The sequence below is a fragment of the Salmo trutta genome, chromosome 4, assembly GCF_901001165.1.
Source record: "Salmo trutta chromosome 4, fSalTru1.1, whole genome shotgun sequence".
Lineage (NCBI taxonomy): Eukaryota > Metazoa > Chordata > Actinopteri > Salmoniformes > Salmonidae > Salmo > Salmo trutta.
Window position 1 is genome coordinate 33,482,569 of NC_042960.1, and position 18,964 is coordinate 33,501,532.

The 18,964-nt window shown below is 43.0% G+C and overlaps 1 protein-coding gene across 2 annotated transcripts in view; it reads left to right on the forward strand.

Annotated features, from left to right (window-relative positions):
- The window catches only part of LOC115192256 (rho GTPase-activating protein SYDE2), a 91,063-nt gene extending 72,440 nt beyond the window's left edge, over positions 1 to 18,623 (forward strand). For both annotated transcript variants that reach the window (XM_029750553.1, XM_029750554.1), the window contains exons 5-7: positions 5,013 to 5,194; positions 5,586 to 5,817; positions 16,307 to 18,623. In XM_029750553.1, coding sequence (XP_029606413.1) covers positions 5,013 to 5,194; positions 5,586 to 5,817; positions 16,307 to 17,049 — 1,157 coding nt within the window. In that variant the 3' untranslated portion in view covers positions 17,050 to 18,623. The remainder of the gene's footprint in view (positions 1 to 5,012; positions 5,195 to 5,585; positions 5,818 to 16,306) is intronic.
- Positions 18,624 to 18,964: the final 341 nt, after the last annotated feature.

The window sequence follows — 18,964 nt, forward strand, 5'->3', positions numbered from 1 at the left end:
CTCCCTCTGCTGTTTCCTGAAGTCCACCATCATCTCCTTTGTTTTGTTGACGTTGAGGGTGAGGTTATTTTCCTGACACCACACTCCGAGGGCCCTCACCTCCTCCCGGTAGGCCGTCTCGTCGTTGTTGATAATCAAGCCTACCACTGTAGTGTAGTCTGCAAACTTGATGATTGAGTTGGAGGCGTGCATGGCCACACAGTCGTGGGTGAACAGGGAGTACAGGAGAAGGCTGAGAACGCACCCTTGTGGGGCCCCAGTGTTGAGGATCAGCGGGGTGGAGATGTTGTTACCTACCTTCACCACCTGGGAAAGGCCCGTCAGGAAGTCCAGGACCCAGTTGCACAGGGTGGGGTCGAGACCCAGGGTCTCGAGCTTGATGACGATTTGAGGGTACTATGGTGTTAAATGCTGAGCTGTAGTCGATGAACAGCATTCTCACATAGGTATTCCTCTTGTCCAGATGGGTTAGGGCAGTGTGATTGCGATTCCGTCGTCTGTGGACCTATTGGGGCGGTAAGCAAATTGGACTGTTGGAAAAGAGTGTGCAAAGCTATCATCAAGGCAAAGGGTGGCTACTTTGAAGAATCTCAAATATAAAATATATTTAGATGTTTAACACTTTTTTGGTTCCTACATGAATATTATTCAACAATGTAGAAAATAGTAAAAAATTAAGAAAAACCCTTGAATGAGTAGCGGTGTCAAATGTTGACTGGTACAGTAAATATTCAGACCCTTTACTCAGTACTTTGTTGAAGCACCTTTGACAGTGATTACAGCATTGAGTCTTGTTTGGTATGATGCTACAAGCTTGACGTACCTTTATTTGGGAGGTTTCTCCCATTCTTCTCTGCAGATCCTCTCAAGCTCTGTCATGTTGGATTGGGGAGCGTCGCTGCACAGCTATTTTCAGGTCTCTCCAGAGATGTTCGTTCGGATTCAAGTCCGGACTCTGGCTGGGCCACTCAAGGACATTCAGAGACTTGTCCCGAAGCCATTCCTGCATTGTCTTGGCTGTGTGCTTAGGGTCCTTGTCCTGTTGGAAGGGGATCCTTCGCCCCAGTCTGAGGTCCTGAGCGCTCTGGAGAAGGTTTTCATCAAGGATCACTCTGTACTTTGCTCCGTTCATCTTTCCCTCGATCCTGACTAGTCTCCCAGTCCCTGCCGCTGAAAAACATTTCCACAGCATGATGCTGCCACCACCATTCTTCACCGTAGGGATAGTGCCAGGTTTCCTCCAAATGTGACGCTTGGCATTCAGGCCAAAGAGTTCAATCTTGGTTTCAGCAGACAAGAGAATCTTGTTTCTTATGGTCTGAGAGTCCTTTAGGTGCCTTTTGGCAAACTCCAAGCGGGCTGTCATGGGCCTTTTACTGAAGAGTGGTTTCCATCTGGCCACTCTACCATAAAGGCCTGATAGGTGGAGTGTGCAGAGATGGTTGTCCTTCTGAAAGGTTCTCCCATCTCCACAGAGGACCACTAGAGCTCTGTCAGAGTGACCATCAGGTTCTTGGTGACTTCCCTGACCAAGGCCCTTCTCCCAGATTGCTCAGTTTGGCTGGGCAGACAGCTCAAGGAAGAGTCTTGGCAGTTCTATTCTTCTTCCATTTAAGAATGATGGAGGCCACTGTGTTTTTGGGGACCTTTAATGCTGCAGAAATGTTTTGGTACCATTCTCCAGATCTGTGCCTCGACACAATCCTGTCTCGGAGCTCTACGGACAATTCCTTCGACCTCATGGCTTGGTTTTTGCTCTGCCATACACTTTCAACTGTGGGACCTTATATAAACATGTCTGTCTTTCCAAATCATATCCAATCAATTGTATTTACCACAGATGGACTCAAATGAAGTTGTAGAAACATCTCAAGGATGATTAATGGAAACAGGATGCACCTGAGCTCAATATTGAGTCTCATAGCAAAGGTTCTGAATACTTATGTAAATAAGTTATTTCTGTTTTTTATTTTGAAACATTTGCTAAAATGTATACAAAAAATGTTTTCACTTTGTCATTATGGTGTATTGTGTGTAGATTGATGAGGATTTGTTTATTATTTAATCAATTTTAGAATAAGGCTGTAACGTAACAAAATGTGGAAAAAGTCGAGGTCTAAATACTTTCTGAATGCACTGTACATCACTATGTCAACAGGAGTCCACCTACTGCATTCCTGCCAGACTTCATGCACTGGAATGAGAATAGAATGGAACAGTACTTTATTATTCCATCTCTGGGGAGGAAATGCTGTTTATTCCACCACTAAAAAGCAGCCTAATCCCAGATTCCCACTTAATGGTCAATCTGCTCTTTGTTTCCTGTCTCTGGCTGGATTAGTGGGTAGCAGGGATGGTGATTATGCCAGGCAGTCTGAAATAGACGGGACAGCATTAAGTTAATGATTCTCTTCCTTATGTGGACAATGGGAATGGACAGGATTACAAAGTGAAGATTGATTCCTGCTCTCTTTGCTCCTCTAAATCTGTTAGGGAACATTGTCACTATGAAACTACTAGACGGTGAGTTGTAATGTAGAATGTTAGAAATAAAATATTGGTAAAAATGTACATTAAACTCTTCCTATGTTCCCTATGCCCTATGTTCCCTCAGCCCTGTGTTCCGTCAGAACCCACTGAACCATTTTTAATTCAAATTGGCACAAATGCTTATTGTTATAAGATAGAACATTTTGATTCAGTATTCAGACCCCTTGATTATTTCCACATTTTGTTACGTTACAGCCATATTCTAGAATTGATTAAATAGTTTTTTCCCCAATGTCACAATAAAAAAGAAATGTGTTTGCACGATTAATGCCTAAGGTAATGAATTTCTATGTGTCCTATCTGTGCTTGGATTTCAAAAAAGTTAACCCCAAATAAGCTAGCAATGTAATTAAACGTCTTAGTAAAACATTCAGTGAAAGTTTTTTATGGCGGTTTTGGAGCAGTGGCTTCTTCCTTGCTGAGCGTCGATGTTGATATAGGACTCGTTTTACTGTGGATATAGATACTTTTGTACCTGTTTCCTCCAGCATCCTCACAAGGTCCTTTGCTGTTGTTCTGGGATTGATTTGCACTTTTTGCACCAAAGTACGTTCATCTCTAGGAGACAGAACGCGTCTCCTTCCTGAGCGGTATGACGACTGCGTGGTCCCATGGTGTTTATACCTGTGTACTATTGTTTGTACAGATGAACGTGGTACCTTCAGGCGTTTGGAAATTGCTCCCAAGGAGGAACCAGACTTGTGGAGGTCTACAATTATTTTTATGATGTCTTGGCTGATTTCTTTTGATTTTCCCATGATGTCAAGCGAAGAGGCACTGAGTTTGAAGGTAGGCCTTGAAATACATCCCCAGGTACACCTCCAATTGACTCAAATGATGTCAATTAGCCTATCAGAAGTTTCTAAAGCCATGACATCATTTTCTGGAATTTTCCAAGCTGTTTAAAGGCACAGTCAACTTAGTGTATGTAAACTTCTGACCCACTGGAATTGTGATACAGGGAATTATAAGTGAAATAATCTGTCTGTAAACAATTGTTGGAAAAATGACTTGTGTCATGCACAAAGTAGATGTCCTAACCAACTTGCCAAAACTATAGTTTGTTAACAAGAAATTTGTGGAGTGGTTGAAAAACGAGTTTGAATGACTCTAACCTAAGTGTATGTAAACTTCCGACTTCAACTGTAGAAATAATACTAAAGTAAAACACGTAATAATAAATACACAATGAGTAACGATATATACACGGGGTACCAGTACCGAGTCAATGTGCAGGGGTACAGAGTAATTGAGTTACATATGTACATATAACTAGGAATAAAGTGACCGATAATAAACAGTAGCAGCAGCATATGTGATGAGTTTAAAAAAGTTAGCGCAAAAAGGGTCAATGCAGATAGTCCGGGTATCTAATTGGTTAACTATTTAGCAGTCTTCTGGCTAGGGAGTAGAAGAACGCCCTCAAAGTTTGTTCTCAATTTTTTTTACTAAATATTTAGCAGTCTTATGTCTTAGGGGTAGAATAACATTCCCAGAACATTTGTTCTCAGAACGTAAACACAAAAGATTATACATTCCCACAACTTCCAATGAACCAAATGTGCTAGCTGGGTACTTAGGCACAAAAGAAAGAAAATAATCCAGTCCACCTCAAAGAATTGACACGCTGTCAATACTTTTTTCTTCTTTCTTTATTTCTGTATTTGTCTGTAATTTTTTGTCCTCCCCCTTCATGAAAAGAAAAGGCAAGGGGCTTAGTGTATATAGACAGTGTGGGCTTTATGTTTGTTCGTCTCTTTTGTCTGAGCCTGGTGAAGGCTGAATGTGGCTGGAGTTACAGGTGTGAACGCCCACGCCATCACAGAACCGAGTCCCCCCCCCCACCCTCTTCGCCCCACCACCTTCTCCGACATTCTGAGGCAGCCATGTCACACCCGATTTCAATCAGAACAGAGCCCACCACAACAAAGAGTCTTAAAAGCCTTGGCAGCCAGCAGTGTGTGCCAGGTCTGGCCTGCTGTAATAAAAGGGGAGAAGAAAACACTTATCTTTATGAAGAGTCGTTATTGAGAAAAGCTAATATTGTTAAGGATTTGTCAGGTATTTTAAGCTGTCTTGTGAAGTAGTACATAAGAGGTATTTCACTTCATTGAGCCGTGTAAAAAAAACAACAAAAAAAACAATGTATGAAGCCCAGCTGATTAGGTCCACAGAGCACAAACAGACAGTGGTGTTGTTCATTGTCTTCTTTCTGGTGAAAATCTTTGCTGTCCTCTTAAGTAACATCTGGCAGCTGTCATCATCATTATCAGAGTTGTTATGATCAGAGATTATTTTTCTGTTAACTCACTGAAGGGTTTCTCATACTCTCTCTCTCCTCCCTTCCCCTACTTCTTCTCTCGCCATCTCCTCCCTCTCTCTCTCCCACTCCCTCTCATTCACCCTTCTCTTGCCCTCTCTCCCTATTCCTCTCTCCTCTCTCTCTCTCTCTCTCTCTCCAGGTGTTCTGAAGGACTACCTGCGTGAGTTGCCCTACCCCCTTATCACTAAGCACTTGTATGAGACTGTGTTGGACTCTATGGCTCAGAGACCTCTGCGTATCGGAGCAGGAGGATGTGAAAATGACCCGGCAGACACAGAACACACCGTCAGTCTCCTGGAGAACCTGCCAGAGGTGGAGAGGGTAAGGGACAGTTCGTCTTCAATCGATCAATCAAGTTTATTCATGAATCAACATTTGTCACAAAGTGCTTTTGCAGTTGCCTTTTTGGGTTCACAGTGCTCTTGGTTCTCTACATTCACCAAGTTCCTTCAGTAATGTTCATTAGTACTGTGCAGCGTTCACAGTGCACAGTTTCAAACCCTCTTGATGTTGGGAAATAACAGTAGCTGAGGGAAATAACAATAACATAAATAAAGACCCAATAACCGACACATTTCGGTTGAATGCATTTTTGTGCAACCGACTAGGTATTCCCTTTCCCTTAGTGTGTTTGTGCTTCTAAAATGAGCCGTGTCATTGGTCAGTGTTAATCCACCCTTACCCAGCATGCTCTCTGTCTCTGTTACCCCAGTTGACCCTGCGGAGGCTGCTGGACCATCTGAAGCTGGTGGCGTCACACCATGAGGTCAACAAGATGACGTGTCAGAACCTAGCGGTATGCTTCGGCCCCGTGCTGCTCAGCCAACGCCAGGAGGCCAGCTGTCATAGCAACCGGGTCTTCATCGACTCGGAGGAGCTGGCCAGCGCCCTGCACTTCAAGAAACATATTGAAGTGCTACACTACCTGCTGCAGCTATGGCCAGGTAACCTCCACCATAGATATACACTACAATACTAGAGTGGTGTTTGAAATTAACCTTCATAACTCTAGAATGAGGTGATAATGGCAGCCATCTTGGTCAGGGATACATTCTAAACCAGTATACTTCATGGTGTAGTACCATGCAGTACCACTGGATCTAGAGGACTTTTATATTTACTAAATGACTATCTTAATTACTGGCTCATTACTCCTGCAGTGAATGTATCAGCCTTTTAGATCAGGCCGTTGAGTAGTGTGTCTACAGCACATCGGCATTCTGAATTACTAAACCAACAACTTAATAAGCAAGTAATAACAGACTTAAGCATTCACCCAAAATCAGACAAGCCATTTCTTAGAAGGACACTATGTTCCCCTGGATGCTTTCTAGTGCAAATTGTTCCCAGCACTGTGCTGTGGTTCTGTTCCAAACATGACTTTAAAAGGCTGGGATGGCGCTTTGGCTGACACATACATACGCACGCACGCACGCACACACACACACCCCAGCAGATAGCCATTCGCCACATCTGTTCATTCATCGTAGATTAAATGCTCCACAGAGTGCTTCATCATGACGGGAGGGCCAAAGCCTTACTGTAAACCAAGCAAGGGGGAAAAGGGACGCTTTTATATAAATCACCGTCCAGAGAAGTATGTGTCTAAAATGGCACCCTATTCCTTATATAGTGCACTACTTTTGTTCAGAGCCCTATGGGACCTGGTCAAAAGAAGTGCACTGTAAAAGCGAATAGGGTGCCATTTGGGATGCATCCGAAGACATCCTGGACCAACTGTGGCTCTATGGTTGGTAATGTGTCTCTGTTCTGCTCTCAGCAGCTGTCTTCTTTGTGTGCACGGTGATACGAGAGACAGACTGTTGAGTATAACTGGGATATAGGGATATGAAAGAAAGATGAGCGTAGGGTTGCTAGGGGGTTTGGTTGTCAAATCCTGTGCCGATGGATGTGCTGCCTCTTAAGGAGGATGGGGAAGAGAATACTGTAAGACTATACAGTAACTGTCTAATCCCCTCAGATCTCTAACATTCTCTCTAACCAATTTAACTTCATAGTGTTGTGTATACAGTTGAAGTCGGAAGTTTACATACACCTTAGCCAAATATATTTAAACTCAGTTTTTCACTGTTCCTGACATTTAATCCTGGTAAAAAAATTCCCTGTCTTAGGTCAGTTAGGATCACCACTTAATTTTAAGAATGTGAAATGTCGGAATAATAGTAGAGAGAATGATTTATTTAAGCTTTTATTTCTTTCGTCACATTCCCAGTGGGTCAGAAGTTTACATACACTCAATTAGTATTTGGTAGCATTGCCTTTAAATTGTTTAACTTGGGTCAAACGTTTTGGGTAGCCTTCCACAAGCTTCCCACAATAAGTTGGGTGAATTTTGGCCCATTCCTCCTTTCCATGTACAGAATTTGTTTCATGTAAGATTTTGTATATGGAGCACTGAAAGTATTCATACCCTTTGACGTATTCCACATTTTGTTGTGTTAGCCCGTAGTCTGGCTTTTTTGTGGCGGTTTTGGAGCAGTGGCTTCTTCCTTGCTGAGCGACCTTTCAGGTTATGTCGATATAGGACTTGTTTTACTGAGGATATAGATACTTTTGTACCTGTTTCCTCCAGCATCTTCACAAGGTCCTTTGCTGTTGTTCTGGGATTGATTTGCACTTTTCACACCAAAGTACATTAATCTCTAGGAGACAGAACGCGTCTCCTTCCTGAGCGGTATGACAGCTGCGTGGTCCCATAGTGTTTATACTTGCGTACTATTGTTTGTACAGATGAACGTGGTACCTTCAGGCGTTTGGAAATTGCTCACAAGGATGAACCAGACTTGTGGAGGTCTACAATTTTTTTTCTGAGGTCTTGGCTGATTTCTTTTGATTTTTCCCATGATGTCAAGCAAAGAGGCACTGAGGTAGGCCTTGAAATACATCCACAGGTACACCTCCAATTTACTCAAATTATGTCAATTAGCCTATCAGAAGCTTCTGAAGCCATGACATCATTTTCTGGAATTTTCCAAGCTGTTTAAAGGCACAGTCAACTTAGTGTATGTAAACTTCTGACCCACTGGAATTGCGATACAGTGAATTATAAGTGAAGTAATCTGCCTATAAACAATTGTTGGAAAAATGCCTTGTGTCATGCACAAAGTAGATGTCCTAACCAACTTGCCAAAACTATAGTTTGTTAACAAGAAATTTGTGGAGTGGTTGAAAAACGAGTTTAATTGACTCCAACCTAAATGTATGTAAACTGCCGACTTCAACTGTATACAGTGCCTTTAGAAAGTATTTACACCCCTTGACTTTTTTTGTCACTGGCTTACACACAATACCTGATCATGTTAAAGTGGAATTATGTTTTTCAACATTTTTACCAATTAATAAAAAATGAAAGCTGAAATGTCTTGAGTCAATAAGTATTCACCCCCTTTGTTATGGCAAGCCTACATAAGTACAGGAGTAAAACATTTGCTTAACAAGTCACATAATGTTTTCACTTTGTCAATATGGGGTATTGTGTGTGGATGGGTGAGAAAAAAATCTATTGAATCCATTTTGAAGTCAGGCTGTTACACAACAAAATGTGGAATAAGTCAAAGGGTATGAATACTTTCAGTGCTCCATATACAAAATCTTACATGAAACAAATTCTGTACATGGAAAATATCCTTATTTAAAGATTGTAAACATGTTAGTGCTAGTTAGATATTCAATCCAAGGAAACCATCTCAGATAATTTTGTACCTGAGAGAACAGACTGCTGTTGAATATTGTACCCATTAATTTGTCAGCTGCAAAGATCTACCTCTACCATAGACCAGTTAAACTGGTACAACACTTCCACTCACGGGTTGCCAAAAATAACTAACTGAAAGCACACCCCCAGTAATCCACACCTCTAATATAATGTACCTCTACCATAGACCAGTTACAACACTTCTACTCACGGGTGGCCAAAAATAATAAATTGGAAGCCTCGCCAACATTAAGCCATGCCGCCAATATAATTTCTCAGTGTGCCTTGCCTTTTTCGAGCGAATTGTAGACTTACCCCCCATGAATGTATTTGTTAGTGACAGAGACATGGTTCTTTAATTCATACATTTTTGAACCTGTGGCCTTCAAGTGAGTTCCTTGGCTAATATTATCATTATAATTAAGCTCTTTATGATGATACATTACATATCTCATAAGGCCTTATTTTGAGGCCTAGCATTACCCTAATACAGTGGCCTGAAACTCATGGTTTACGGGCCACGTCAGGCCTGTTAGTAGGGTTGCAAAATTCCAGTAACTTTCCCCAAATTCCCAGATTTTAATCTTCCATCTGGGATTTCTGGAAGCTTGTAAATCACATTATGCTGGCTTGCAAAGTGTAATTTTTGTTGGAATTGGAGTTTGGAAATCCAACAGTTGGCATTTTTATTCACCCGCAACCTTATTTCATAATGACTGCCGGGATTAGGAATAATGTGCAGATACTATCTAAGCCATTAATTAAAACTGGAACAACCATTTCAGTATGGGTGCCAAAAATCTAACAAATGATTGGATCAGTTTAGGAAATTGTATGTTATTTATCTTTGTGTAGCATAATATGAATCAACCAATCACTCAATGTACATGCAAAAACACAGATATTAAAAACAATTCCAAAAAATCTACCTGAAGTAGAGCATGCTGGGTAAAAAGTTTATTTGTTATCATAACTTTTAAAAAATGTAGTATATGCGACTTCTCATTTAGTTTGGGTCAGTACCATATAAACATTTTAAGTAATAATCACTTTTCATTTACTTTGAGTTCAACTTACTAGAAGTATTTGAGTAAAAAATATTTGGGGGTCACAGTGTAGTTTCCATCCCTGGCTAGAGCCTAGAGGTGTGTCCTGAGTGAGTAACTCTAACCTTGACCAAGCTGAAATTTAAGTCTTGGCTGGCCTGCAACCCTATGTTTATACACGCACACACACACACACACACACGCGCACACACACACACACACACACACACACACACACACACACACACACACATATATATACCTCCTGTCCTTTATGCCCACTTCCTCAGCTCAGTGTGTAATGTGGCCAGTCTATAATTAAGGACATTCCAGTCCTAACCTTAGCCCATAGCTCTCCCAGCTTTACTCTAACATTTAAAAACCATTATAGGATATTTTCAGCTTCTTCACAAGGTCCACACCTTCCAATGCATTGTTGCATAGGCCTGGAGTGTGTGTCTGGGAGTGTATGAGTGGGAGAATGCTTGGCTTGGCCTCTGTACGTGCTTTGTTTTGTGTCGGGGAGGAGAGTGTTAATGTACTGTATGTGTGTGCAGTGGCAATTTTAGCATGTAAATCTTGTGGGGCAAACAATTTTTTTTTGTTGATGCATGCCAGCAGAGCCACTACACAACACAAAACTAAACAATACATGAATTGCACTATGACGGTGACAAAAGTAAAGCTGTCCCAACAGCAGAGTCCCAACAGCAGTCACAACACCTTACCACTGCTACACCTGGCTATCAGCTGAGCCTTGTCTGGCAGCGAAACAGTTAATTCAGCCTCATTTACTGCCCTTTTTAAAAAACATAGCTGATATGGCTGACTTGCTTAAACAAATGTGGTTTCTATTGACAATTGAGATGTACAAACTATGACATAAGGGGACGACGAGCTGATAAGAGAAAATCCATCATTTCGTTTTAGACATAAATGAGCGAGCTAGGATGGACGTAGTCAATATAACTATTTGTTCAGCACTTTTGAAATATAATTCAGAACATGGGTCGTTCTTACAGTATTCTCCCTGTACACCAAGTCAGAACCATATGATAAATAAAGGGGGCATATAAGCAGACAATGAAAGATCTTACAATATTCGATTACATTTCTCTAAAACAGGCGAGGCTACATGTGCACCACCAAGTCATAACAGTAGTCGAAATTAAGAGGGGAAAAGGGACCAAATTATTAGGGTGAGACACATGGGCTATTAACAGCTTACTACACAACATACACTTAGTATTACTTTCTTAGCTACGGTATACATATCTCCCTGTCGTACTATCCAGGTCTGTGCCAAAACAATTTGAGCTTCTACTTTTAAATATTCACCTTTCCAGAAACAAGTCTCTCACGGTTGCCGCTTGCCCCCAGGTGTGCCTTGGACATCATATGTGAATTGATTGCCCCCCATCTATCGGCAGAGTTCATACTGTTAGGTGACCTAAACTGGGACATGCTTAATACCCTGGCCGTCCTACAATCTAAGCTAGATGCCCTCAATCTCACACAAATGATCAATGAACCTACCAGGTACAACCCCAAATCTGTAAACACGGGCACCCTCATAGATATCATCCTAACCAACCTGCCCTCCAAATACACCTCTGCTGTCTTCAAACAGGATCTCAGCGATCACTGCCTCATTGCCTTCGTCCGTAATAGGTCTGCGGTCAAACGACCACCCCTTCTCACTGTCAAACGCTCCCTAAAACACTTCAGCGAGCAGGCCTTTCTAATCGACCTGGCCCGGGTATCCTGTAAGGATATTGACCTTATTCCATCAGTAGAGGATGCCTGGTTATTCTTTAAAAGTGCTTTCCTCACCATCTTAAATAAGCATGCCCCATTCAAAAAATGTAGAACCAGGAACAGATATAGCCCTTGGTTCACTCCAGACCTGACTGCCCTTGACCAGCACAAAAACATCCTGTGGCTTACTGCATTAGCATCGAATAGCCCCCGCGATATGCAACTTTTCAGGGAAGTTAGGAACCAATATACACAGGCAGTTAGGAAAGCAAAGGCTAGCTTTTTCAAACAGAAATTCGCATCCTGTAGCACAAACTCCAAAAAGTTCTGGGACACTTTAAAGTCCATGGAGAATAAGAGCACCTCCTCCCATCTGCCCACTGCACTGAGGCTAGGAAACACTGTCACCACCGATAAATCCACGATAATTGAGAATTTTAATAAGCAATTTTCTACAGCAGGCCATGCTTTCCACCTGGCTACCCCTACCCCGGTCAACAGCCCTGCACCCCCCTCAGCAACTTGCCCAAGCCTCCCCCATTTTTCCTTCACTCAAATCCAGATAGCCGATGTTCTTAAAGAGCTGCAAAATCTGGACCCCTACAAATCAACCGGGCTAGACAATCTGTAGCCTCTCTTTCTAAAATTATCCGCCGCAATTGTTGCAACCTCTATTACTAACCTGTTCAACCTCTTTCGTATCATCTGAGATCCCCAAAGATTGGAAAGCTGCCGCGGTCATCCCCTTCTTCAAAGGGGGAGACACTCTAGACCCAAACTGTTACAGACCTATATCTATCCTACCCTGCCTTTCTAAGGTCTTCGAAAGCCAAGTTAACAAACAGATCACCAACCATTTTGAATCCCACTGTACCTTCTCCGCTATGCAATCTGATTTCCGAGCTGGTCATGGGTGCACCTCAGCCACGCTCAAGGTCCTAAATTATATCATAACCGCCATCGATAAGAGACAATACTGTGCAGCTGTATTCATTGACCTGGCCAAGGCTTTCGACTCTGTCAATCACCACATTCTTATCAGTAGACTCAACAGCCTTGGTTTCTCAAATGACTGCCTCGCCTGGTTCACCAACTACTTCTCAGACAGAGTTCAGTGTGTCAAATCAGAGGGCCTGTTGCCCGGACCTCTGGGAGTCTCTATGGGGGTGCCACAGTGTTCAATTCTCGGGCCGACTCTTTTCTCTGTATACATCAATGATGTCGCTCTTGCTGCTGGTGATTCTCTAATCCACCTCTACGCAGACGACACCATTCTGTATACTTCTGGCCCTTCTTTGGACACTGTGCTAACTAACCTTCAGATGAGCTTCAATGCCATACAACTCTCCTTCCGTGACCTCAAACTGCTCTTAAATGCAAGTAAAACTAAATGCATGCTCTTCAACCGATCGCTGCCCACAACCTGCCTGTCCGTCCAGCATCACGAATTGCAAAAATCACTGAAGCTGGAGACTCATATCTCCCTCTCTAACTTTAAGCACCAGCTGTCAGAGCAGCTCACAGATCACTGCACCTGTACATAGCCCATCTGTAAACTGCCCATCCAACTACCTCATCCCCATACTGTTATTTATTTTTTTGTTCTCTTGCACCCCAGTATCTCTACTTGTACATTCATCTTCTGCACATCTATCACTCCAGTGTTTAATTGCTAAATTGTAATTATTTCGCCACTATGGCCTATTTATTGCCTTACCTCCCTTTTCTTACCTCATTAGCACACACTGTATATAGATTTTTCTATTGTGTTATTAACTGTATGTTTGTTTATTCCATGTGTAACTCTGTGTTGTTGTTTGTGTCGCACTGCTTTGCTTTATCTTGGCCAGGTCGCAGTTGTAAATGAAAACATGTTCTCAACTGGCCTACCTGGTTAAATAAAGGTGAAATAAAAAATAAATAATTTATGCAGCAGCATACAATACATTTTTGGACTCACCTTGTTGTGCTGTGCTCACTTGAACAGGAAGGTGGTGCAGCGGTCCTTCGTGGACAAAATTTGTAATCAAAGTCTGGCATTCTCTGGATTTACGGTGCTTTCAAGACAACTGGGAACTCGGAAAAAAACAAGGTCGAATCATGATGACATCAGTGATCTTCAGTTCGGAGCTCGAGAATGAGACCCAAGTTTCCGACTTGCAATTCCGAGTTGGATGACCGTTCAAAACGTATTTTCCCAGTCAGAGCTCATTTTTTCAGAGTTCCCAGTTGTCTTGAACTCACAGGATTCAGATTTCCCAGTTCTGAGTTTCCATTTGTTTTGAGTGCGGCAGAAGTCATGCTGGATTGACAGCATTGTCAATGTTGAATGTTTATCCTTTTAAACTTGGAAAGAGACCCTTAAACCCAGAATTGGAACCACACACCAACTCCACTGAATAGAAGGCTAGTGAGTGCTTTGCAATGCTTGCCGTTAGCCACCAATTCCTTCCAAACCACTCATTGTTGAATTTGCGATTTCCAACTTGTTGTGTAATGTTTATGTCCAATGGCCTATGAGCACCGATACGTTTTATCTATAATTTCTCTTAATTCTTTATCTTCATATGACAAGGATTAAAAAGCATTTACCAGTAGATTGTCGACTTGATAAATGATGACTGCTAGCTTATTAGCTAAGATTTTGAAAGTATGACGTTGACATGATCAGTCCAATCAAAGCTACTGTAGATATAACGTGATTTGACGTCATTTTATCTGTTGTCAATGACCTTGAGCCTTCTTGGATGGGCACTTCTTATGAAACTCTATGGCAGCACCCAAGGGGCTTGAATTTTCAAGCTCTACCCTTAGATTTGGCGGTGACGTAGTGTCCCCATGAGTGACAGAGCACTGAGCCAATCACGGCACAGCTAGAGAATATTACCAACCCCTACGCTCCGTATTTTTGCTGGCTGCCCCACCACCACAGAAAGCGCTAGGCTGAAACACCTGCATTTTGGAGCTGCCTTACTCAAGAAAGCAAAAATAGACCAAGTTTGTATGCAGCTTTATTAACTCAATGATTATTTTTTTTACATTGCTTGCAAACTGATATGTGACACGTATTAATGTCAAAATAACATGTGAAACAGGCGCCACACCTTAGCTTAAAAGGTGGGACTCAAAACAGGTTGACATAATCAGTCCAATCAAAGCTACTGTAGATATAACGTGATTTGACGTCATTTTATCTGTTGTCAATGACCTGCGCCACCTGCCCTGAATGATGGGTTGCCAGAGTATGCGTGTGTGCGTGTGGGCTGATATGTTTATGTGTATTACTGTATGTGATTGCCGGGCCTTGGTTTTGGTGTATTTCATGAGGAGGTGAAAATGTGCGTGTGACTCATTGGCTTTGGTGCATGCTGTGGTGTTTATTTTGTGGTCAGAGAGAGATCACGCTATGGCAGAGTAGTGGCGTGTAGGGGAGGGAGTAGGAGAGGGAGGAGAGAGGAAGGGTGTCTGAGGCTCTGGATCTTTTTTAGCTGATCCCAGTACAGTGGGAGCAGCCCTGGATGTGGAAGTATCCAGGAAGGTGTGTGGCAGGATGGGATGGAGGGGAGTTCAGGGTTATTTCCTTATCTTTGGATCAATGGGAGATGCACAAGCATTATTTGTCCATCAACAGTTTCTCAGTGGGTTTACAATGATTCAAAGTATTATTCATACGGTATGATATCAGAACCAACGGTTGGCTCTACTGTACCACTGTGGGGTTTGTGTACTTTACTTTCTTCCTCCTTCAGCATAAAGGAGATGTAAAAGTCAAGTCAAATGCAAAGGTGTTTTCCTGTAAACTGTCTGACTGACAGGTTGCTGTTGTTGCAGTGAGTGGACATTGTCTGTTTTACCTCTGAAATGTTTTTTTTTGTTTTTTTGTTTTATTCCGCCACTGACTGTAGGAGGTATCTAAAGATGTACTGTCGGGGACACAGTGTACTAGGTACACAGAGAGACCTACAGGAGGACAGGTAACTGGGAAGTGGTGGTTGGAGTGCTTAGTGTTCTTCTCCTTAGATCAGACATGCTCATATCATGTGATTTCCCCCCCCCTCACCCTCCTTCTTCACCCCAAAGCAGGGATGTGTGTTAAGTTAGACGTGATTTGTACCTAGTATTTGAAGACTAAGTTAAAAGGTACTAGATGTAGAAGTGAAGTAGTAGAGTGTGTTGGAATGGATTTAGCATGTCGTTGCAACATGGCATGGGTTGATGTCGGAAATACCACTTTTAGATCCTGAATTTAACTCCAGGAGGACCTTGTGTGTACAGTGTGCTTAAAACATTTCAAATGAGGGCCTCCCGAGTGGCGCAGTGGTCTAAGGAACTACATCGCAGTGCTAGCTGTGCCACTAGAGATCCTGGTTCGAGTCCAAGCTCCGTCGACAGCCGGCCGCGACCGGGAGACCAATGGGGCGGCGCCCAATATGCCCAGCTTCGTTAGGGGAGGGTTCGGCCGGCAGGGATGTCCTTGTCCCATCACGCTCTAGCGACTCCTGTGGCGGACCGAGCGCATACACGGTCGCCAGGTTTACGGTGTTTTCAGGGACACATTGGTGTTTTCCGGGTTAAGCAGGCATTGTGTCAAGAAGCAGTGTGGCTTGGTTGGGTCGTGTTTCGGGGGACGCATGGCTCTCAACCTTTGCCTCCCCTGAGTCCATATGGGAGTTGCAGAGATGAGACAAGACTGTAACTACCAATTGGATACTACAAAATTGGGGCATATACATTTTTTACAAGTAAACATTTTAAATAAGAATATTGGATTTCAGTAATTGGTTTACACCAACATTGCTTGAAGAGCATGTGCCATACACAAGGAGTTAACACAGCTAGGACTATGGCACTGACTGAATAGCTTCCAGTTTACTCTTTAACTCTTTCTCCCTGTCTTTCTATCTCTCCTTCCAGTGGTGGACCCACATGACAAGACCTCGTCCCCCATCCTGGAGCCCCCCGGCCCAGCCGACCAGCCGGCCATTCCCCCCCTGCGTCGGAGGAAGGACCGCCCCCAGGTGCTGAACTTGAGCAATGCAGAGATGGCCGGGGTGCTGCGGCCCAGGCCGGGCCGACTGGACAGCCCTAGCAACCGTTACGCCGGGGACTGGAGCCGCTGTGGAGAGAGCTACTTCCCCCCTCCTCTGTCCCGGGAGGAGAATGACTATGCTGATGTTCCTTCTGAGGATATGGAGGTCACTGAAGAGGAACTGGAGGGGGTAGAGGACAAGGGACAGGAAGGAGGAGAGGAGCAGAGACATGAATGGTTACTGGACAGGGGACAGGCAGAGCCAGCCACAGTCGAACAGGAGCCCCCGCTACCCGAGGAGGTGATGGAAGGACCTGTAGACGTGGAGACAGAGGAGAGGGAAGCAGAGGAGGAGAGCGAAGCAGAGAAGAGAGTGGAGGAGAGCGATGGCTCCAGTGGCAGTCAACCGTCAGACGACAGGGTGTGTGATGATGATGATGATGATAAGCGCATCCTGCCCCTCCATCTCCCCAAAGAGCACACGTACCAGGCCTACATGAAGATCCAGGACATCAGCCCCGTGCTCAGCAACAAGGTCAACCTGCGAGACCTGCAGGAGAGCATCGACACGCTTATAGGCAACCTGGAGAGAGAACTCAACAAGAACAAGCTCAACGTCGGCTACTGACTCAACACACACACAGCTCAACAGGCTACTGACTCAAACACGCGCCTCCAATGGCGGGGGGGGGGGGGGGGGGCTTAACTATTCTAGGAGCTCAAGACTTGAGTTGTTGAGGTTCAGGAATTGGGCCCCAGGGTTGCCGTGGTGAATCCATGACGACGCAGTGGCATGTGCACCAACAGTATTGTGCGTTCCTGCAGAACTCTGGTGTTTAGAACTCTGGTGTGTGATTGGCTGGACACTTCATTTAGCACCTACTCGCAATACATTACGGGATGTTTCATTAATGTTTTGTTTTTGTTGACTTGTTTCTGTTTGTTCTTGTCCGGTTGTGTGTTTGTTGTTGTTGTTGCTTCTCTTCTTATTAGAAGAACCCATTGACCCCCAGGGGTGTAAACAGTGCCTTAATTGTGTGAAGGTTGGACTTTAAGGCAGGGGACAGCTTTTCTATTGAGGTACGATTATGATGTACAACAATGCACTTATGAGGCAGGCTTTATTGTATAGTAGATGAGGTTTAGGTACAGTATATGATACATGCAGTATGGCTGGCTATGTACTGGGAGAAAAGCCACCAGCTAGCGGCTAGCCCACTGAACCCTCCTCCTGGGGCACAAGGACAACGCTGCTGGGCTCTGTCGAATGGGCAGATAGGGTCTGTGGGTCTATCCCAGGCTCCATCATATACAAAGTCACAGACATAGCTGCTTGAATACGATGGAGATACACATATAAATTAGGAGATACAGGTGTTAAGTGTTTCTCTCTACTCGCTGGAACACGCAGAGTAGCTAATCTAAAGCAAATAAAAGACAGATAGAAAAATGATTTAATGTATTTGAAAAAAATTATCTGTGAATATGATGACATTGATGAAAACCATTGCTGTCTGTTTTTCTTTCATTACCTTCTCCCCAACCTCCTACATGATCTAGAAACAGACAGTGATCACTTGCGGGGTTAAAGAGGTAAAAGCCAAATATGGGAAACTTATGTTTCGGTACGTACTGCCTGAAGAACAGCAGTTCCCATGTTTCATAGAAACAGTTAGTTTGAAGAGGGCTACAGCGAGGGCTATGAGAGTCCTCTACCTAAATACATAGATATAAGCAAGTTCTCAGCAATCCAGGGATTTAGAATGACCAGTATTTAACAAATATATGTATATATCAATGTTTTTGGAGTATATTCTTTTTTTTACAGCTAATATATATTTCCATACAGGCATATTTAAATGCTCTCCATTACCTTGTAGTATGGATCTATAGATAGTAACTGTCTCAGACTATATGTTGCGTTGCTTTGTTTCCTCCCCCTCAAGCTACCTGTACACATCTTAAACGTGCTGGACTAATGGTACAATTTTAAGCTGTAAAATAAATTAGATAGAAATATGTTCTTGCAGGATAAGAGATATTGCTATTTTTGTTATATTTTTTTGTACATATTTGCCATCTGTTTTTGTCGCTGGTTAGTCTGAGCTGTGTACATATTTGTGTTTTAAAGGTACTGATGAGCATTGTTGCATGGTCAAAAGCTTTAAACTGACATAAACAAGTATATTTCCCATCTCCTGAGATTATCGTATCATATTTTTGTGTACATTATTATTTAAAATGTGTTCCTATCACACTCTTTTGTCATCCCTTTGGCAGCTGCTCGAGCACACATACTAACAACAAGGTTGTTCAAACTGACATTAAATTCAAATAATAAAACAAAGGAAAATCATTCAGTTAGCTAGCTAATCCCTGAGGCTATGGCAGTGCAGTGCAGTTGTTTCTGATGGTTATGGGAAAACTATCCAGTGTCAAGCTGTGTCTGTGTCCGAAATGACACCATATTCCCTACATAGTGCACTACTTTTGAACAAAGCCCTACATGCCATTACATAAGTATGTTTTTCTGGTTGAAATTC